The sequence below is a fragment of the Helicoverpa armigera genome, chromosome 30 (assembly GCF_030705265.1).
Source record: "Helicoverpa armigera isolate CAAS_96S chromosome 30, ASM3070526v1, whole genome shotgun sequence".
NCBI lineage: Eukaryota > Metazoa > Arthropoda > Insecta > Lepidoptera > Noctuidae > Helicoverpa > Helicoverpa armigera.
In genome coordinates, this window is record NC_087149.1 from 3,548,041 (window position 1) to 3,569,531 (window position 21,491).

At 38.2% G+C, this 21,491-nt stretch overlaps 4 protein-coding genes across 5 annotated transcripts; 2 read left to right on the forward strand and 2 right to left on the reverse strand.

Moving 5' to 3' along the window:
• Window positions 1-354: 354 nt before the first annotated feature.
• LOC110382037 (phosphate carrier protein, mitochondrial) lies at window positions 355-15,605 on the reverse strand. Its single transcript, XM_049848240.2, has 9 exons — window positions 15,450-15,605; window positions 13,783-13,894; window positions 10,006-10,105; window positions 5,157-5,326; window positions 4,422-4,583; window positions 3,095-3,274; window positions 2,461-2,598; window positions 1,713-1,844; window positions 355-948 (listed from the first exon to the last, which is right to left on the reverse strand). Exons 2-9 carry the CDS (start codon window positions 13,888-13,890, stop codon window positions 856-858), a joined length of 1,083 nt encoding a protein of 360 aa, XP_049704197.1. The 5' UTR covers window positions 13,891-13,894; window positions 15,450-15,605; the 3' UTR covers window positions 355-855.
• Window positions 15,606-15,998: 393 nt separating this feature from the next.
• Window positions 15,999-18,859, forward strand: LOC126056159 (uncharacterized). The gene is made up of 2 exons (XM_049848156.2): window positions 15,999-17,748; window positions 18,719-18,859. The coding sequence occupies exons 1-2, from the start codon at window positions 16,150-16,152 to the stop codon at window positions 18,722-18,724; spliced, it is 1,605 nt and encodes a 534-aa protein (XP_049704113.2). The 5' UTR covers window positions 15,999-16,149; the 3' UTR covers window positions 18,725-18,859.
• LOC110381772 (uncharacterized) lies at window positions 18,231-19,892 on the reverse strand. Of its 2 annotated transcripts, XM_021342170.3 has the most exons (4): window positions 19,514-19,892; window positions 19,060-19,113; window positions 18,736-18,843; window positions 18,231-18,419 (listed from the first exon to the last, which is right to left on the reverse strand). In XM_021342170.3, the coding sequence occupies exons 1-4, from the start codon at window positions 19,788-19,790 to the stop codon at window positions 18,295-18,297; spliced, it is 564 nt and encodes a 187-aa protein (XP_021197845.3). In that variant the 5' UTR covers window positions 19,791-19,892; the 3' UTR covers window positions 18,231-18,294. The 2 variants fall into 2 exon arrangements, with proteins under 2 accessions (XP_021197845.3, XP_021197846.3); XM_021342171.3 differs by lacking the exon at window positions 19,060-19,113.
• Window positions 19,893-20,151: 259 nt separating this feature from the next.
• On the forward strand, window positions 20,152-21,060 carry LOC110381770 (peroxynitrite isomerase THAP4). The gene is made up of 2 exons (XM_021342167.3): window positions 20,152-20,364; window positions 20,667-21,060. The coding sequence occupies exons 1-2, from the start codon at window positions 20,232-20,234 to the stop codon at window positions 21,026-21,028; spliced, it is 495 nt and encodes a 164-aa protein (XP_021197842.3). The 5' UTR covers window positions 20,152-20,231; the 3' UTR covers window positions 21,029-21,060.
• Window positions 21,061-21,491: the final 431 nt, after the last annotated feature.

Here is a 21,491-nt window from a genome sequence, read left to right on the forward strand (position 1 = left end):
TATAATAATAAAATGTTGGTTAGCCCTATTAGCAAGTTATTAATTAACTTTTGTTATGGGTGTTAACACAACTGATAAACTACTTAAATACATATTGTAACGGCCAATAAGCATGCTCATCACACAAATGCCGACCGAACCGGGAATCGAACCCGGTACCTCAGGTTCGGCAGTGCGGCATGGTGACAATTGCGCCATCGAGGTCGTCAAAATTTCCCGTGGGAGGAAAAGAATCTAGATACAGAGTTTGCATTAAAACAAAACATGTATCTATAACTTTATTCAATACTTGCGTCTTACAACAAATAAATAGAATAGAGAACACACAAAAAAAAGAAAAAAAAAGAAATAAAATAAAAATAATATTTTTTTATTTCCAAAAAAATAATTTAACATGATCATTTACTTATATAATATACTGTAACATGGTAAATCACAATGTACTACATTATACTGTGTGGCGGTACTTGGAACAAAGCATCGCGCGGTATTTAATATCAAGTCAATATCATTTGAAAATTATACATAGTTGTAGAGAAAGCTATTGAAACTCGGACGAAAGGCAGAGATGTCATAAGGCTGGTAGGTCAAGCCTTCTTGTAGGTCAAAATTTTCAACTCATCTGTCAACGATTTTTGGTTTTACAAAAAATGTAAGCTTCAAGGGACAGTAACGTTCCTCGTCCCCCAAAAACCCGCATTTCCTAAGAGATTTTCCGTTATGACATCTCCGCTACTTATTTTGTTCTTAATGTACCACTTTCTTGAAGATATTTTCTCTAAAATCCGGTTCCAATAGCGTTTCTATCAGGTTTTAACGCGCGACGCAAATAAACTACCTATTAATGTACTAAGTTCACTTTGATTTCGCCGCTTCTTCGGCTTCGAGCCTCTTGCGCATAGATTCGGGCATCTCCGCTGGTGGTGGGCGGGGCATGCGAAGCCATACCTGTAAATATAAGAATTTTTGTGAGTATGTGTGAGTGGGGAAGGGAATAAGTATGCGTGTGTGTGTGTTCTCATTGAAGGTTTGTCTCCACGGTTCTTGTCAGTAGGAACAATTGGTAAAATTTGTTTTTAATCATTGAGTAGTTATAAGACCAAGTTTAAACATAAACGTCTGTTGGCATAAAGCGAGTGTTTAGTATGAATTTTTACGTTCAATTTTCAAAGAAAAACAGTTGTTTTAAGAAAAAATTATACTGTGTTATCGAGTTAAAAGTTGTTTTAAGGTAACTAATGTTTATGTTTTCAGTGAACTTGAGCCTAATTATAAATCAGAGATATTTTTCATGATATTTCTGTTTCTCGACTTTCTCTAGATCGTACCAAAGTTAATGGCGTCTCAAAACCACTACAATTCACTGCACATAAACATTTTCAACATCTTATCGGACGGCAGAGGTGCCCTGGGCTCAAATTTCTACCTGTGTTCGGACATTAGCCACAAGCCGCCATTAACTTTGGCGACTACCACCTTCATATATATCTCAATACTCAATACTTTTATTGCTTTCCACTTGTGTTCTTAGGTGGTAATACTTATAAATAGTTCACATGGACCCTGTCGGGCACAGGAAAATAAGTCAGTTAGGAGAGAGGAAACTCTTATTATGTGGAGATCCAAGGGGGAGGCCTATGTTCAGCAGTGGACGTCCTATGGCTGAGATGATGATGATGAAACTCTTATTGGCTATCTGTGGGTATTCTTACCTTGACGGCGTCATAGATGAACCACTGCAGCGCGGTGAGGGTACCGATCATGATGATCCTGGGGCCGAGACCCTTCCAGACTCCCGCCCAGCCGAGCTTGCCGACAATGCTGCCTACTGTCGCTGTCTTGTCCTGAAAGTTGAGGAGTATTTGTTAGAAACTTATTGGATATTAGAAAACATACTGCACCGACCCCAAAAAACTTTGGGATAAGGGCAGGAGGATGATGGTTGTGTTATGTACAAGGCCTAAATAATCGCCACATGGGCCGATTAATTGTAAAGTTACAACACTTGGTGTTAGCGGTCCTTGGATAGATGACCATCTTGTCATGACGAGTTCATCCGTGTTTAGAAAGGGGCGTTAAATTGGTGGGTGATGGCAATTGAACATCCTTGGAAGTTGTAATGGGTAGTCAGAATAAAGAAAGTCTGACAACCAATATCATTTACGGCCATTCCCAATATTCTATCTGTATTAATTTACTTACTAAAGATACATAATCTCACACAGTTGTTTAGCCCCATGGTAAGCTATTGATTAGCTTGTGTTATGGGTTCTAACACAATTGATATCCTACACATAATATTTATAACACCCAGAACACAGCTAACAAACATTCTCATCATATAAATGTTGACTGCACCGGGAATCTAACCCGGAACCATCCCTTCGGCAGTCAGACATGATGACCTTACGCCTTTGAGGTCGTCAATCCTTCAAAGATCTAGAATTAACTATAGCATACCTGGTTAAGCTTGGACACGACGGTGTCGGCGGGATGCGAGACGATGGCGCAGAACACACCGGCGATGTAACCGGCCGCGAACGTCACCACCAGCTGCTCGCCCTTCGAGCACTGCTCACGGGGCTTCGGTACTACGAACTGTAGGCGAAAAGTATTTCTTTAGCTAGGATAGTAGTATTGTAAAGATGAAGAGTTTATTTATCTCAGGAGTTACTGGTCCTATTTGAAAAAATATTTTTAAAATAGTCGATTTATTGAGAAATCCAGGTCTATTAGAGTTAGACATCCCATTTATAGATCCCGCGGGTCGCTTGTGATACCAGGGGTCTATTTCTATTATAGATAGATAGATCAGTCCGGGTCAGGAATCTAGTATCTAATGTGCAAGCATAAAACTTGGAAATAATGATAACTAAACTTTTTTGAAAGTAAATAATAAAAACTTATGCATTTTTCGTTTTGAGTTGCTTTAAATTGCTACTATTAAGCTCAACTAAAGAGTCTTTAACAGTCTTTAAAATTAGCTTCTACTGCATTTTTTTTGTGCTCAATTAATTTTATTAGTTTTATAGTTTGCTATTTAACACCAAGCTCTCTTAGAACCCAAATATCCCAATATCAAAAAAAATCTCACCTTATACAGCAATTCAACGGTCTTCTCGAAGCAGGCGAACTTCATCATGGTATAGGGGATCTGACGACCCCACAGCGGCGCGAGGCCCTTGTACAGAGTACCGTAGCCCTCGTTCTGTACCATCTTAGGCCACGCCTCGCGGAGTGTGCTCGCGAAACCAGGCATGGTTTGGATGCGGACCTGAGGAGTGATGAAAGGGAGTGAAGATTAGTGGGTGTGCTTTTTGGGTATAGATTTGTATAAGTGTTTTGAAACCTACTTTTATGTATAAGTGTCATGAAAGAGGTTTTTTTGAATGGCTTTGTGAGGCTATGTTTGGAACTACTGAATCAATAATAATACTTCATCTACTGTTTTTTTTTGGTTATGTATTTAGGAAAGCTTTTTATAACAATAATTACCCTAAGGCTTATATCGATACTACAATTGATTAATAAACATCTTTTCTGAGTGAAAAATGTAGGTCTTTGGCCAACTATTTATTTTAAAAATCAAGTTCAATATTAAGATGGGTCTAAAAATTAATTGAGGTATTGAAAGCTATTAATCGTCCTAGCTAGACACAATAAAAAATCTATTGTTTGCCGGATATTTCGTTCTCAATGTTGTAATATTGATTCAGTAGTTGATTCATCAGAACACAGCCATAACTATTTTTTCCATGTACAATCTACTGTTATTGAAGCCCTCAGATCTCATAATCTACCAGTCACGGGGCAACTCCGGCACTCTAGAGGCCACGCTGCGCTCACGCGGCGTGAACGCAGGGCGACGTGTCACGTCACCGACACGCTAGGGCACCGGCCTCCCTCTAGCGCTTTTTTTTCGTCATCGGGCAAATGTAGTTAAAAGTATTTATTCAATATTATATTCAAAGTGTGGATGAAGATACGACAATAAATTAAAGTTTGCAGAAGAAACAGATTTTAACTACATTATAAAAATATATTTGCGTTTATCCAATAGTTTAGGCATAGGAAATTAATAAACCTACTTCCCAAAAAGGAGGAGGTTTCGACGAATTGAGAACCTCCTCCTTTTTGGGAAGTAGGTTCTCAATTCGTCGGGATATTTGTATTTTCATTTTTCCCATTTGGTACATAAATATTTTTTTTGCAAAAAAAGCTAGTCAATATACGATCGCGCGGCCACGTCGTTATACCGCTCTTATCACAGATTAGTGAACAAAACCTATTTATAATAGTGTTCTATTCAGTTTTCAATTTTATGCCATTTAGTGTAGATTGAAATTTTCACTTTTTCTCTGAACTATTTTCATTTATTGTCATATTGCCATCATCATTTTATAGTACCCCTAAGTTCTTACCTTAGCAGCCTCAAGGGGTGACAGGGCGATGTCAGCGAAGAACTCAGCAGTAGCTGACGCAGCGAGGTACACACCAGTACGGTAGGTGTAGGCAGTCTCCTCGTCCAGAAGACCGGAGTAGGTCACTTTGAAGACTTCATATAGACCGAACTTGCAGAGACCCTGGGAAAGAGTATAGAGGTGAAATATTTGTGGTTTATAGGGAAAATGTGGGTAAAGTAGTAAGGATCTCATAGTATGTATGTCTTCAGTTGTTTTCAGTAGGAACAATTGGATATTTGGTTTAATCATTGGTGTTTGAGACAAAATACGAGTAAAAATAGTCAAAGTTCAGTACAAAACTTCTAACAAGTTCCAAATACATTTTCATTCCATCATGAAGTTCCAGTTCATATTTTCCGGCTCCATCATCAGATCAGTTCGACATTGTCAGCTGCCGATTTTAATGACACTACTATCCTTGGAAGATGGTTAAATTAGTTATCTTAGCTAGATGACAAGTATCTACTATTAAGAATTCATGTAATTTCTTCTAGTATTTTCTTATTTATGTATCCATTTATTTAATTCATTGGTTCTAGTTGTGGGCACAACATGCAAGAACCAGATTTTTATGCAACACCTTGCTTTGCAAACCTATTTGTACTGGATACTCATGTTTTCGAAGAAATAAATGATCTTTATTTTCCTATGAGTTTAGAATAAGTTAGTTTTCCCCTAGCAGTTTGAAATTACCTGTAGCGAGTAACCAATGAAGGTGGGTGCCCATCCCTTAGCGAGACCCCTCATGCCCTCCTCGGCGACGGACACCTTGAAGCCATTCACTACATTCTTGTACTTGTCGGGGTCCACCTGCAGGCGGCACTTCACCAGATCCAGGGGTACTACCGCTGTGTGGGTGATACCTGGTGGCAGAAGGGATAATTAGTCATTTATCTATACTAATATTATAAAGTTGAAGAGTTTGTTTTTTTGTTTGTTTGAACGCGCTAATCTCAGGAACTACTGGTCCGATTTGAACAATTCTTTTGGTGTTAGATAGCCCATTTATCGAGGAAGGCTATAGGCTACTTTTTATCCGGGTTCGTGCAGAGGTGAAACCGCTGACAGAAGCTAGTTAATGATAATAGGATGACAAGGATAGGTCATTTAACGAGAACTGTATTTCGTTCTGGGGATTGATAACAAAGAAGCTCCCTCTAGTTCATATGTATGCCCATCTTAGCTAGCCCCATGAAATGTCAGTTAAGAGGACGCGAGGCCTGGAACACAAGCAGCCCTACTACATAGTTTTAAGAGGTCCCTCCTTGACGGAAGGCAATTCAATTTGATTACGTCGCAAATTCGTAAGATAACGTCTGATAGAGAAGTATAATATGGGATTAGGGCAGGAGGATAATGATCATCATCCTCCTGCAACAGATTAAAATTACGTTATTAAGATTTATTAATTCAAAATCAAAACGTTTACTTTTTAAGAGGACGAATTGGAATTTTTGGCGCCAAGGATGTCAATTTTTCTCAGTAAATACAAAACGGATCAAAATACAACTTGGTTACCTGAAAGTTCATGATATAAACCTTATTTTGTTAGTTGTAGAAACATGATTAGGTAACTTTTATAACAGAGAAAAATATATCAAACATACCTCTTTTTAAAAAGAGATTCATATATTATGGGCAAACGGGACCGATTTAAGCCTCTTAACTTTTTTAGTAGTTGAGTATATACATACTCTTTAAAATTGTAGTAGGAATGTTTATTAAATTATCATTTCTAAATATTAAAATTACAAAACCATTTTGTCGCTTACGACTTTTAGTTATAAGCTAGCGCGCGTATTGTTATCCTCGCCCCGCTCAGACGCTCCGACCCCTTTTGGCGCCTTAGATGCGCGTGCCGGTTATGGAATTATTGTTGACCAATTCCTCGCCTTAATACTTCTTTTCCAATTTCACGTGATTGCGATCAATCACTACTATTAACTCACGACTTAAAACTTACGTAACAGTGAAAAAATATGTCACTTCAGTACGTTACAAAATAACACATTTTATCAGTATTCTTTTATCTCAATTAATTTCATTTTGTGGGTGATTAGTACAGGCATATCACAATGCAACGCATGATTTCGATAACTTTTTAACTTTTATAAGAATTGATGGCTGAATATTCATAATATTCTAAGTCATGTCTTGTATTTTCAGCCTAATAACCTTGCCATATCTCCCATTTATTAATATACTAGCTTCGGCCCGCGGATTCACCCGCTACCCGTAAAGTGACAAAAAAGTATCTTATATTCTTATCCCGAGTCTAAGTTACCTCCCCTCTAATTTTCAGCTTGAAAGTTTCAGTCATCCTCGAGTTATAAGTAGTGTAACTTGGTAGACTAACTTTGAAGTAGCTTGGCAACAGCATTCTACGTAACAGCCGAATGAATCAAACGATCATAAGGTTAAGCAACGCTTCGCGCGGTTCATCTGTGGATGGGTGACCATCTAACGTCATGATGAGTTTCGGAAATTTCCACTGTGTTTCGGAAGACAAGCCAAATTGGTGGGTCCCGGCTGTCATTTGAACATCTTTGGCAGTCGTTACGGGTAGTCAGAAGCCGGAAAGTCTGACAACAGACTTCAGCCTTCCTCTACCTCATACAATTGTAGTTGCATCAAGAATGTGACCACTAAAATTCAGTTCCGCAGTGCAATCTACGTAAGACCACGTCAACATTACTGGGCGTTGGGCCAACGCCGAATTCACGGTTATACAATCACGAGACTTGGCCCAATGTTGGTGCAAATGTTTGCTACCAATATTGTAGTGTTTAGCGTATTGGTTGGTGAAGTTATTTTATTAAAAAGATGTTTTGCAGAGTAACTGGTTTTATTTAGTGCAATTAACACCATTATCGAGTAAATCAGTGTTTAACACTTATTTTCTATGTATATGTTAAATAACTAAGTATGCTAATATGTATTTAGTTTAATGTGTCCTTAGGTAGGGTAGTATTTCTACTAGGATAGTTTTCTATAGATAAATTTGATAGCATTTTGTAAATTAAAATGTACAAAATGCAAAGGCAAGATTATACTGCAGTGCGGCACTGTGACGCCCACAAAGGATTCTTCTGGTCTACTCGTTATAGCAAACAGTAACAAACGCGTGCGAACATTTCAAAAAAAGTTCGCGAACTTGCACCTTTGTATGCGAAAATTTTGGTGGAATCTTGCCTTAAGAAAAAGAGTAAAACTTAGAAACTCCTAGTTTTATAGGTACAAAAGTAAGGAATCTTACTTAATGAGGTAAAGTCTAGTCTAGAAGAGATAAAATCAATGCAGACTTCACGTGTGAACTTTGGTCACTCAAGATAAAATAAACGTGTCTACTTACTGCGTATCAGTTATAATTTTATAGTCAAATGATGTAATCCTTATCATAGTGAGACATTTTATAGAGATAACTATAGTAATATGTATTACTAGTTGTTTCATCCGCATCCCGTAGGATAAAATATAGCCAATGTTACTCGGGACAATGTCTGACACCAGTCTAACCAACGGGTATTGGGTTGCCCGGGTAACTGGGTTGAGGTCAGATAGGCGGTCGCTCCATGTAAAGCACTGGTACTCAGCTACATTTGGTTAGACTGGAAGCTGGGCAAAAGGCTCGGAGGATGATGTTACTCGGGAAAGTGTAGCTTTCCAAAACTGATAGAATTCTTCAAATCGGTTCAGTAGTTTCGGAGCCTTTAGGATCGGTTGGTATCGAGCCTAAAATCTAATATTATTTCACATTTATGTCAATAAATAAAACATGACTGACTTTATGACTGAATTGAAAGACGATACATCCCATTTTGCCAAAATTCTTAAAAAGGAATAGAGCAAAATCGACTTCTATCAAGTTTAAGTACCTACTATCAGAAGTAAAAATATTTTTTTTTCAAATTTCCAGACTATCAAGTCCTAAAATAAGATAATATGATTATCATACATAAATGTGCATTTATCTAAAGCCAGCCTTGCCCGTGATTGAAGACGTTTTGGCGCGGATAATGTCAAGCACAGATTATAAATAATCAGCTATTATCTACGCTCTACTTTATCTATGGGTTGGGCAAAGAGGTTATAATGTAGGTAAATATTTATACTAGGCCTTTGTAATATAAAAATAGGATTAGGTTTTATAGCTGAATGGTTTATCTATAGATTAGGCTATTCTAAGTTTTCGCATACAGAAGCCAGAAAATCTATTATTTTGTCTATTTCTGGGGCATGATATAATCCCATAATTAAATTGTGGATGTACGTATATCAAATAGAAAAAACATTACTATGTATTTTCTTAGGCAACAAAGAAAATTGGACCCCTATTCACAGCTGGGAAATTCCCTAAACCAATTATGATGGTCGTAACCATACTTTAAACAATACAGATGTATGTACACGCCATTATACATAGACTAGTGACCCCTGACTCCCTGCCACATACAGTACGCATGATAGATGTTTTCTATTTAAAGATACAAACAAATAAAATAAACGTTTTAAAAAGTTTAAACTCGATTCCAGGTCAGGCAAGTACCAAAGCAACCTTTCTAAGTTTGTATGTACTTTTTAAGTATATCTTTGACTATGAAGTCTGAAATCAGCAACCCGCATTGAGCAAGCGTGGTGATTAACGCTCAATCCTTCTCCGTGTGAGAGGAGGCCGCAGCCCAGCAGTGAGACGATAAAAAGGCTGATGATGATGATGTCCTCCTAGCCGATTATCGGCCACAGCGCCTGTAAGCTGTTCTCATATAAGGAGATCAGATACGCAGGACATATAATAGTGCACGCACATTTGCTTGGACACAGGTGCACTCCCTACTCCTTCACTCTCATAGCGCGATGGGACGGTAGTGTAGACGTAACAAGTATTGTACACGTAGTCGATAGCTAATTATAGCTAGCGCTAATGACACCGTGACACTTTGAAGGCAAGGCTGTTGCGTGACATTGATGCATTCTCCCTGAAGAAACGTAAGGCGTGGCCACGTGTAATCAATTTTTTAAGCGTTTTAAATAACAAAAGGTTGTCTGTAAGAGATCGCAGTTTGCGGTAAAACTGCCCATTATGTCACCTACTTTAACTAGTTCTAAGATCAAAAATGAAAAAAATGGAGTAAGTATCTAATAAAGTATATCAATATAATACAGCATTTACAATTTCCGTGAAACAAATCTAACCAAAAATAAAGCTTACTTCTAAGTAAAGCATAGTTTTGCCTTGCTCTGAGCAATCAGCTGACCGCAAAAAGAATACAAAGCAATAATTTTATTCGATAGAGGAGGAAAATCCTTAAAAATATACCGTTCCCCCCCTCATCCCTTTATTAGTTGTCTCTTGATGGCTTAGCAAATCAAAAGTCGATAAGAATAAGCTTTATTCAATCCTCCTCGAGGATGATGATCCGTCATCGAAGCCTAAAAAATCCAGTGCTACTCTGTTCTGCTGCCTCCCTCAATCTGGGGGGATTTGCCCATACTCACCGCGACAAGCTTGTTGATTATTAATTGATTATGAAGTATAACTTACCGCAAGACAGGACACCACCAAGACCGCACAGGGCGAAGTATTTGGGGGACGCGAACTCGCAGGAGTCACCTTCGACCACAGCCGCGGCCGCCATACCGCTCTGAGGAACAACCAGGAAATATGTTTAGTTTATATCATCTATCTAGCTCCTTTCTCGGGTAGTTATTGACGTTTGAAACGTAAAATCTTGACTAATTGATATTATACGCTGAAGTATATGTTTAGAAGACTTCAAGGCTTAGTGAAAATACTTTTCCCTTTTCGGGGGGTTACGGAAGTAGATACCTAGGTTTACGACTAGCCGGAGCTGCTGGTTTCGAAAGAGTTACCGCGGCCCTGGTACACAAAAAGGAACATTGTCAGATTCCTTCAGAATCTACAAAACTTTCGTAAAACCCTGCAACCCTATTTATAACATAGCATGGGTCTTTTTTTTGGTAGGAATTGACCATTGCCGTTGTGGGGGCAGCATGAGGGAGTGTCAGACTCTTACCGACTAAAACCCACCATGTTCCTTCTCAAACCCTTTATGTACAATGGCCGCGGTAACTCGCGCTAACAATACCGCAGTTACAAGGCCTTGAATGGCCTTGAAGTGATTTTATATTTCTCAGTTATTTTTCTAAAGATGACGTCAGTAGTCATCGGTAAACGCATTCGATATTGATAAGAAACTTTGTAGCTAAGTAGGTATGGACATCGATAAAATTATACAGTTAAATGATATCTGTACTAATAAGTCTGAAGAGTTTGGGACTATTCTCAGGAACTACTCATCCATTATTTTTTTTCAGTATTACATAGGCCATTTATCGAAGAAGACTGTAGGCTACTGTTTATTCTGACATGCGTATGGACGAAACCGCGAGTAGAAGCTAGCTTAACAGAGCTGGTATCGATGAAAAGAGTACCTATCCATCAATTTGAGTACCTCTTGAGTGATGACATATGCAGTGCATAATGTATTCTAACTGAAACATTCTTATTCTATCACCCAGCCAGTTCTGTCATTGAACATCCTTGGCAGTCGTTACGGGTAGTCAGAAGCCAGTAAGTCTGACACCAGTCTAACCAAGGGGTATCGGGTTGCCCGGGTAACTGGGTCGAGGAGGTCAGATAGGCAGTCGCTTCTTGAAGGCACTGGTACTCAGCTGAATCCGGTTAGACTGGAACCGACCTCAACATAGTTGGGAAAAAGGCTCGGAGGATGATTCTATCACCCAGCCGAATATCCACGATTTCACAGGTGTCCCGTGGGAACTACTGCCCTTACGGGGACAAAATATACCCTATGTTCCTCATTCGATAAATTTTTTCTAACGTCGAAACACAAAACCTCTGTCCATTTCTACAGAAGTATTTATATTTTGAAATTAAAACATTTTTTCCACAATCACCATCCGCGGTGATGCTTATAAAGGCGGCGTTGACCTCGTCAAGGTCATTTGTAGCCACGATACAATTTCAGTTAAGCACGTGCTATCTAACTTTGTATGTTGTATGGTATGTGTGTGTGTGATTAATTACTCCATTCAATTAGAGAGTATTAAGTATCAGTGATTATGTCAGTAGGTAGACTTGAATAAGGTTTTAACAGACTTCCGAGGACAAAAGGAGATTCTCAGTTTGACCTGTTTTGCGACTATGGGCAATGGGCATGCACGTGTTTGTGTGCTATTTTGACAAGTTTGGCCGAACCGATTTGATGCGGTTTTCAGCGTAGTATTCATCAGATTTAGGAGAAAGTTTTGAGTAAATTAAAATTTCTGAAGTCAGATTTACTTTTTTACTAGAAGCGAAAGTAGATTCAGGTACTTGTATCACGAAAATGGCTCAGCAGTCTCATAGAGTAAAAAGCATTTTTATTTTGGTTTGTTCTTGGTCTAGACTTTGATTAACAGAACTGGAGTGCAATCATATTGTCCAGATAAATCCAGTTTGCTCAACTTTTGCCAATTGTAAGTAGGCAATTATGGGTGATTCAGGCAGAGTTCCCGATTTTTGTGACGTCCAAATTCAACACTTTATTTGATACTAGCTGTTGCCCGCGACTTCGTCTGCGTGAGCAATATAGAATTTCCAATTTCGTTTATTTAATCATTCATTGCTCAACCCCCGTAGGTGATAGCGTGATAATATATAGCCTATGTGTTGAACCGGCCTCCAGGTAATAGTCATGCAAAATTTGATTTAAATCTATGCAGTACTTTTTGAGTTTATCCGAGACAAACATACAGACAAACAGATAAACAGACATACAGACAAAAATTCTAAAAACTACATATTTGGGTTCAGAATCGATCATGGATCACCCCCCAAGTATTCTTTAAAAAAAATATTCAATGTACAGTTTTGACTTTCCTATCATTTTATTATACGTATAGATGAAAAACTATAAATAAAGTCGTGGTGGCCTAGTGGGCAAAGAACCGACTTCTCGAGTATGAGGGCGCGGGTTCGATTCCAGGTCAGGCAAGTACCAATGCAAGTTTGTATGTACTTTCTAAGTATATCTTAGACACCAATGACTGTGTTTCGGATGGCACGTTAAACTGTAGGTCCCGGCTGTCATTGAACATCCTTGGCAGTCGTTACGGGTAGTCAGAAGCCAGTAAGTCTGACACCAGTCTAACCAAGGGGTATCGGGTTGCCCGGGTAACTGGGTTGAGGAGGTCAGATAGGCAGTCGCTTCTTGTAAAGCACTGGTACTCAGCTGAATCCGGTTAGACTGGAAGCCGACCCCGACATAGTTTGGGAAAAGGCTCGGAGGATGATGATGAAAAACTATACTTTTAAATGTACTTCAAAAAGGAAGTTTCCTATTCGGATGTTTGTAGTTTTTTTCAATGTAGATTTTATAATGTATCTAATAAGTTTCTGTACACAATTTTAAGTTTATGTTCTTCTAATTTTAAAACCTACAATTCTATTCCAATTTCGAAGTTGCCGGTAACGCCCTCAGCTCTCATAATCTATGGTCATCGGGCAACTGCAGCCGCATCGCCCGCGCCGGCCACGTTGCCGTGTTGCCACGACAAGACGACGTCAACACGTCGTCAACACGACGCGAACGACACGGCCACTCCCCCTCTGGCATGAGTTCTCATCATTGGGCGATTTTTTTGATAAATTATATTCTAGGCAAGTAATGTTGCAGCTCTGAGGTTGGTTATTAACTTTTAATAGGTACCTACGTGATTAAAAATTACTCTAGTTGAGGAAATTCTGATAACGCCTGCGCTATAAGCATGACTGTCATAATATGTATTGCACTTCAATTAACAAGTTTATTATAGTGCACTTGAGTTAAAATGTTTAGACAACGATTACTATGGATTCTATGGGCGCCAGTATTAGTGCTATTTATAAACTACACAAGTATAGAGAGGACTTAGCACACTGGTAAATGCGCTGTCAATAAAATGTTAAATGATTCTTTGTCAGATAAACGCGATAATTTAATCATTGAAAATAGCCTCTATTCTGCATCTGATTTCTGACAACAGGGCGCTAACCCTGTTTTCAGAAATCTGATGAAATTTACAGGGCTAGCGCCCTGTAAAAGTCTGGCGGTCGCCACACTTTACGACAGGGCGCCAGACATGGCAACAGGGCAACATATTAAAATTTGACCAAGCCATATTTGATATTACGAGCGCTACATTTGGTGATGCAGATTTGGGCACCAGATCTGATATCACGTGCCTCCCTGGAAATGTTATGTCAAAAACCCCTATACAGGTCGCAAAGATATTCAAGTGCATATAAAATACTTACTCTGGGCGATTCGATGGCGGGTGTGAGTTCAGTAGCTTGACACTGGGCGGGCGTCAGGGGGCCACGGAATGGCGAATTCCGGGCCATATCTACCAGGGACGAGAACATTATTCTGAAACAAGAGAAACACAGTTTATTAAGCCATCAAGAAGAAGTTAATGCATAAGAGAGCATGTTAATATCTGTTCTGCTTGTGATCTCTCTCCGGTCATATCAGATAACCATCCTATTGGCTTATGAGTGTGAATAGTGAGTGCACCTGTCTGCACAGTCAGAAGCCAGAAAGTCTGACAACCTGTATCTGGTTGGCTAGGTAACTGGGTTGAGGAGGTCAGATAGGCAGTCGCTGTTTGTTAAACAATGGTACTCAGGTGCATCCGGTTAGACTGGAATCTAAACCCAACATAGTTGGGAAAAGGCTAAGCAAATGCAGATGGTGATTGGCAAAGAAATTACTTTAATTGTATGTATGTAGTGTACACAATATGTTCAGATAGCTATGCAATGTTGCTATGCAGTTTTTTGCGCCAATATTATGCAGCTGTGAAAGTGTGAAGGGCTGTACCTTGAACTATCATGCAAATAGTTCTAAACATACTTTTATAAAACCTTCATGGTAGCTTAACTCTTATACAACCAATGCTGGCTGGATATGAACTGGGTCAATCAATATTCCATAGACTACAGAGTATTGACCTTATCTATTATCTAAGGAAAAATTTGCAATAAATGCAGATTTAATTGGTAACTTCTTTTACATTTTTTAGACTTAACATGACTTTTTTTTGTTTACTTAAATCTTGGTATAGGCAAACTACAAATTAATTACTTATTTCAGAAATATGACCACAACAACAAAAAAACCGCCTCAAGATGACCCACTGACCAAAATGTGAAAAGTATTCTATAATATTATAATAGAAGGTTATCAGATAATTTAAATCAATAACCCATGTAAATTATATTGACATCATAAATAACTTTTAATTTATAATTATTTATATTGTATTTTTATTTAAAAATAAAATAATATTTTGTAAAATTAACCCTACATGAACAACTGTGTACCTACATAATGTTTTTTAATCCAGTTAAGTAAATTAAATATTAGCCGAATAATTAAAAAATTAACACTTTTGACTGAAAAAATTACGAAACGACCAAAATTCAATGTCACTGTCTTAGGATATAAGGTTAGGTAACGAAGACTTTAGATTTTCTATTGTTTTACCATTAAAACTATTAACAACACGTTTTAATTAACATAAATAAGGAAATAAAGGTTCAGCTGAAAAAAATCTAGCGCCAAAATTACTACGTAGGCATAGATTCGCGAACTTTTTTCCCTAATCAATACTGCTTTAGACCGGGGAATGTCAGTTCAGCCTACGAGATTCGATAAATTAGCACTCAATATTAATATACATATACCACGATTTCATATACCGTTGATTTTTTCTATAATTTCGTTAAAAAAATTAGTTATATCAAAATAATAAATGGGGCAAGGTCACGTGCAAACATAATTTCATTAACGTTACGTAAGGGAAACACCGATGCGATATTCTCCAGTGCGACATTTCATAGGCTTCTATTACAGAAATTATGAAAGAAGAGGCGTTAGATGTCGAGCTAAGAGTAATAAAACAAACGTATTCTTTACTTACATGTTTTAAATCCGATCGAAACTACTCAACACACCGTGAACACACCGCACCGCGCCTGACGCACAGTGCTAAAGGAAACAGTAGTGACAATGCCAGCGCCATAACGGATGTTACATAATCACGTGGGTATTTTTAAGATAGCAACACTTGCATATACGTCAAAATACTTAAGCGGCATACACACCTCTGTTTTTTATATTCATACAGAGAATTCTTTTGCATTTCTTAAAAGGTTTTGGCCTTTTATGAACGAAGTGGGTTTAAAGTAGTTGGTTAGTTTAGTCAAATTCACCAAGGGGAATCCAATGATTGGTAGCGGGAAATTCTTTTTTTTTTAATATTTATTTTACCTAAGGAGGCCTTTGCCCAGCAGTGGGACATTATAGGCTAGTAATAATTTTACCTAAATGAACATTTTGTATAAGGTGCAATGGGTGCAATCTTATCATTCACTGTAATAATATAATGAAATGAGGTCATAATGGGTTTTTGGTCAACTGCACTGATCGTTCGGTCGATCTGTGTGCTACAATGACAAATATTCTGTGACAAAATCTGTCACTGTTAATCAAAGAAAACATCAATAAACCAAAAATATCTCACAAAATGCTACGAATTGATATGAGGACACTGTAATTTTACAAATGCGGCGGCATGATCAGAATGATTTAACTTTTACACATCAGCCATTCATACTCCCATGCCTGACCATAAGAGAACTCAATCTCCACCAGTGTGCATGAAAAAATCCCGACAGCTTTTAAAATCAGTCGCAATCAAAGATTTGGATCAGGCTGGGATACTTTGCTTCCAAAATTCAGGAGTGCCAAGCCCTGCTGACTCAAATTCGTGCCTCTGCGGTCAAGAAGACTGCGCCCCAGGCATCTGCTGCTCGCTGCATCGCGAATGCGGTCAACTTGATTTACCACCGTCACGGAATGTACCAGAACCACTTTATGAACGAGGATCATGTGCTTCAGAATGCGGAGGACATAAGCAAGAGTTGATTAGTAGCATCGCTCGAGATGGTAGTGATGGATACCAACAAGACTTTAATTCGAGCGATAGAAGGCTTAGCATTGGTCGAGATAGTCGTCAAGGATATCCACCAGACTTTTCTTCGAACGATAGAACGTGTAGCATAGGTCGGAATAGTCGTCAAGGATACCAACAAGACTTTAATTCGAACGATAAATCGTGTGGCGTGGGTCGAGATGGGCGTCAGGGATACCAACCAGACTTTTCTTCAAACGATGGAACGTGTAGCATCGACCGAAATGGTCGTCAAGGATACCCATCTGAGTTTCCTTCAAACGATAGATCATGTAGCATAGGTCGAGGTAGTCGTCACAGATACCAACCGGACTTTTGTTCAAACGATAGAAGGGTAAGCATCTCTCGACATAGTCGTCAGGGATACCAACAAGACTTATGTCCGACCGAAAGAAGAGTTACCATTAGTGAGCGTGAAGGATACCCACAAGACTTTTTCGCGAACAATGGAAGATTTAGCTTCGGTCCAGCTGATTGTGATGCATGCGAAGAAGACTTCCCGCCGACTGGAAGAAGATTTAGCATACAAGGCCGCAATTTCCAGCTCAGCGATCTCATTCCAGACTGCTGTAAACCGTCCGCTTTTATGACACCAAAGCCAGCTCCTCCCCCGGAGTCTTGTTGTGATTCTTGTAGAAAAGAACTTTTCACGCAAGGCAAACTTGTGCCAAAGCCAGCGTTTGACCCTTACAAACAATCTTGCTGTGATACTTGTAAATATCTACCTCCAAAACTAAAGAGCGAAGACCCTTGTTCACATGACACCTGTGGCAAGGATGATACAGAACTTAGTGATACTGGCTCCGTGATTTCCGAAGAACAGAGAAAAAAATTATGGCAAATGCCTCTGGGGACACCTCCGCCCCGTAAAAGTTCCTCCCAAAAACATTTTAGGTTGAGTAAAAATAACTTAGGGGATCTAGATGATGAGAATGGTAAAGGCGCGACTGGCGCTAATTGTAGTTGTGATGAGGAGCTCGATGGAAAAACTGATAAACCCGAAACGGATGAGAAAAGAACAAGTAAGGACAGTAAAACTGATTTGACGAATGCAGAAAGTAAACCTGAAGATGGTAGTAGAAGGAACTCGTCTGCACATGAAATTAAAAAAGAGGAAAGTAAAAGGTTGAGTCAAGAAGAAAAAAGGATGAGTCGAGAAGAAAGAAGGTTAAGTCGAGAAGAAAGGAGGTTGAGTCGAGAAGAAAAAAGGTTGAGTAAAGAAGAAAGTAAAAGGCCTAGTCAAGAAGTTAGTAAACATGATATTAAACATAACGTAAAGGAAAATAAAAAACAGGTTACTACGGGAGCATGTGGGAAACCCTCTTGTTCGATAAATACTTGCACGTGTCGGTTCCCGCCGGCATATAGCCAATATTTTGATTGCACGGGGCGCATCAGTGGACACTGCACTTGTGATGACAATAAGTAAAATCAATTTATATACAGACTTGTAAATAACTGACATTTTATACTCATTCCACTTGAGAGTTGTTTTATGTGTGACATACTTTTGTTCCTATCTTCTCCAAACCGCACTGGTCGTTCATCTTGGAAAGACGTGAATCTAAATTAAATTGCATAATATTATTTATTATTTAAAATTAACGTGTAGTGTAGCGTTAACGAACCGATTACTGAACATAAGCTGTATTTTATCCTGGTATGAGCAGTAGTTCTTACGGGACGTTGATAAAACTACGGGAAAGCGGCTAGAATGACCAACAAAAGTATTATTTAAAACCTTTATTGTCAAGATTTCAGGCATGTATAAAATTCTTGATAGCATCAGTCACTACTTTGCTTTAGCCGGCACTACTAAAGTGACTCTCTTCTTGCTAGGTTTGGCTGTTGTTTCAGCTTCTATTTTTATTTTACGCACATGAGTATAAAAGGAACGGGGGCCGGGAGTACTGATAGCTGAAAACAAAAAAGTTTATATACTTCAGTTTGGTGAAGTATGCGTTGTTTCCAGTCTAAACGCATGCAGTTGAGAATCAGCGTTTTACCTGGAGCGACTGCTTGTCTGACCTTCCTAACCCTGTACCCCAGACAACACAGTAGCCTTAGGTTAGACTGGTAGTCACACTTTCTGGTTTCAACCCATAAGGACCGCCAAAGATGTTCAATGACAGCCGGAACCTACAGTTTAACGAGCCCTCCGAAAACACAGTCATTCTTCATAGATAAACTTCATAGATAATTATTTATAATTTCAGAATTAACAGTCAGTTACCAGATTTCGCAGAGTGCGCCCGCGCCGGTTTCAGTGCTGCGGGATTGTCAGTCTGATGAGCTAACCGGTCTGAAGAGCCTTGCGCTTGTTGCTCACCGTCGATTTTCACTGAAATATTAGTTCAATCACTATGCGATTCATCAACTTACGTTTGGAAGCTAAACTGTAATCCTTGTTTTTTATCTTAATAGAATATACTCTGGCGCTGTAAAGCTGTCTGTCTACTTTTTTACTTGATGCTAACGAACTATATTCTCGACTCATTTTTGGACTCAGATTATGATGTTCTCAACTATTCAATTTTATATTGGAGAAGTAAAATACCTTTCTTTTTAATGGTAGTTTTTTTTCTCACAGGTGCATCCCCTGATGGATTACCTAAAATATATATAAATCGTGTCATTGTAAGAGACAGGGTAATTTTTATAAGTAAAACGAAATATTGTAAAACATTTTATTTAGGTTTTGGGGCAAAATATTTAAAACTACCGGGATTTTCCACCTTCACTAATCAAAGAAAACCCTATATAAATTTTACCTTCTTGGAAAGCACAATATCGTTTTTATAAGAATCATTATGGCAAAGCAAGGACATGTTTTTTCTCTACTAATGAATAAGCAACGATAGGGTCCCGTTTTACCCTTTGGGTACGGAACCCTAAAAAGGAAACTAGTGATAGTCAGGCTTAAGTGACCCCGACAGTACTTACTCCAATTTTGTGACCTTCCGTAATATCTAAAAACCTTAGTTTTTAACAGACAACAGTTTTCAACTAACCGCAAATCTTTTCCAACTGCGCCCTCAGAGGCTTGATCATCAAATTAACCGGATTTATCTTGCTGTCGTTTATAAAACCATACCGAGTCATATCTATAGAGGCGGTCTTTTTATAACAAATCTTTTGAATAAAATCTTTAGTCTTGTTCGACATAGCTATGTGTTTGAGGTTTCGTTCTCGTTTCCTTAAGGAGTTTATCCTGCGGAGGCTCGCTCCATAAGTTACAGAGGAGCTGCTGGATTTCATGGTACTGGTTTTAGTTCCAAGTTTACTCATAGTCGTAATGTATATCGGTTTTATTTATTCATAATTTTATAGTTTTTGTAAGAAAACTTGCAATTTATGTCAACATTGAACCTTCAGAGAATGAAAGAATATTTTTTTTACGATGATTGAACTCGCAACGTAATGCCGGTCCCATACATATGTATGTGCAATGTTTGAATTATTTATTATTTTCTTGTAATGTGTTAATTTAATTTTATTAAACAAATCATTAAACGCTAAATTAAACGGCATACAGAAATTGAAACAGTGCTGTGTGAACAAATCCTACATAAATGTATGAAAAAATGAAAAGCCTCGAACTCGAAGCTAGTTTCTGAAAAAAATATTAATCAACAAACAGTGAATGACACTGACATTTGCCTTTTTGCGGAAGCGAGCTCACTCACGCAATTCAAAAAATATCGCGTAACTATTTCAAAGAAATAAATTATGGCTACTTTACATGAAGCTTTGAAGCCTATTTCTTGGCTGGCTGGACGCTGGTCTACCGAGGAAGGTCGGGGCACGTATCCGAACATACCAGACTTTCAATATCATGAAGAATTGGAATTTATTTGCGTCGGTGGGTAAATGGGGTACAATTAAAATAATCACTTTCGATTTTAGCTAGAAAGTTTTCTAAGATCTCTACAGTAGTAGTTGGATATTTTATGTTGCAATTATATGTTGTTTCACAGTTATATCAAAGTGATAATTCGTAACAAAGTGTTATGTAAACAACGATACTAGGTTTTTGTTTGTTTGCACAAATGCCGTATATTATTAACTCAACATCCCGCAAATGTTTCTGTCTTGTGTAAAGATTTATATAAATAACGAAACTCATCATTTTTCTAATATCCGTTCATCAATTTGATATTTCAGGGCAACCGATGTTCAACTATGTATCCAAATCGACGCATCCAGAAAAAAAAACTCCAATGCATCAGGAAAGAGGTTTTTTACGCATTATGCCAGGCACAAACAAGCTAGCCTTCATGGTTAGCCACAACTTTGGCCTAACTTCTCTCGAAGAAGGTGAAAACGATGAAGAATCTAAGCAAATAGTCTTAGAAACTGTCAGCCTGTCTCGAATGTCATTTGCTAAGCCTCCCGCTGTGAAAAAAATAAAGAGGAACATCAAATTGGTGGCCCCTGATACTTTAGAAGTAGTATTGTTTATGGAAACTGATAATACTCCGTTGACAGAACATTTAAAGGCAGTTTATAAAAAAGTTGATGGTTAGGGAGATTATATAAGATGTACATCTTTAAAATTTCGAAATACCTAATACAGTAGGAATCTGATTATCTAAATGCCAATTATCTGTATTGGTCCTAAGCTACTATGTATACTTTGTGTTTTTGGTAAGGCCTTATGAGGCTGCAACTGACTGATTGAAATCTTCAAGTCAATTTTATTGTGGAACTATGTTTGTTCAACTTTATGAAGATCATGTGTGACAGTTCATTTTCTTTACTAACTGTCTAAGCCTGATTATTATCCATATAGATGGATCCCAATAAATTTGGATAATCAGAATTTTACTGTACTTGTTAAAACTGGCTATTTTTTATACTAGCCTTACACTCTTCACATTTTCTGATGAGATCATAATTATATGTATGTAAACAAGCATTGCCTTGTAAGAACAATGACTGCAAAACAAAATTATTTACACATCATGGCAGGTGTTCATTTATCATGCC

What these genes read in the sequence shown, in the direction of transcription:
- LOC110382037 (XM_049848240.2), bottom strand. Translation starts at nt 13,890, where the DNA reads ATGTTCTCGTCCCTGGTAGATATGGCCCGGAATTCGCCATTCCGTGGC. An exon ending in CACCCCTTGAGGCTGCTAAG is followed by an intron (nt 3,275 to 4,421) that starts GTAAGAACTTAG and finishes ATCACTCCTCAG; the next exon opens with GTCCGCATCCAAACCATGCC. An exon ending in CCGTTGAATTGCTGTATAAG is followed by an intron (nt 2,599 to 3,094) that starts GTGAGATTTTTT and finishes TTTCGCCTACAG; the next exon opens with TTCGTAGTACCGAAGCCCCG.
- LOC126056159 (XM_049848156.2), top strand. Translation starts at nt 16,150, where the DNA reads ATGCCTGACCATAAGAGAACTCAATCTCCACCAGTGTGCATGAAAAAA.
- LOC110381772 (XM_021342170.3), bottom strand. Translation starts at nt 19,790, where the DNA reads ATGAGTAAACTTGGAACTAAAACCAGTACCATGAAATCCAGCAGCTCC. An exon ending in GCAGTTGGAAAAGATTTGCG is followed by an intron (nt 19,114 to 19,513) that starts GTTAGTTGAAAA and finishes TATATATTTTAG; the next exon opens with GTAATCCATCAGGGGATGCA. An exon ending in GGCGCACTCTGCGAAATCTG is followed by an intron (nt 18,420 to 18,735) that starts GTAACTGACTGT and finishes TTTTGTTTTCAG; the next exon opens with CTATCAGTACTCCCGGCCCC.
- LOC110381770 (XM_021342167.3), top strand. Translation starts at nt 20,232, where the DNA reads ATGGCTACTTTACATGAAGCTTTGAAGCCTATTTCTTGGCTGGCTGGA. An exon ending in ATTGGAATTTATTTGCGTCG is followed by an intron (nt 20,365 to 20,666) that starts GTGGGTAAATGG and finishes TTGATATTTCAG; the next exon opens with GGCAACCGATGTTCAACTAT.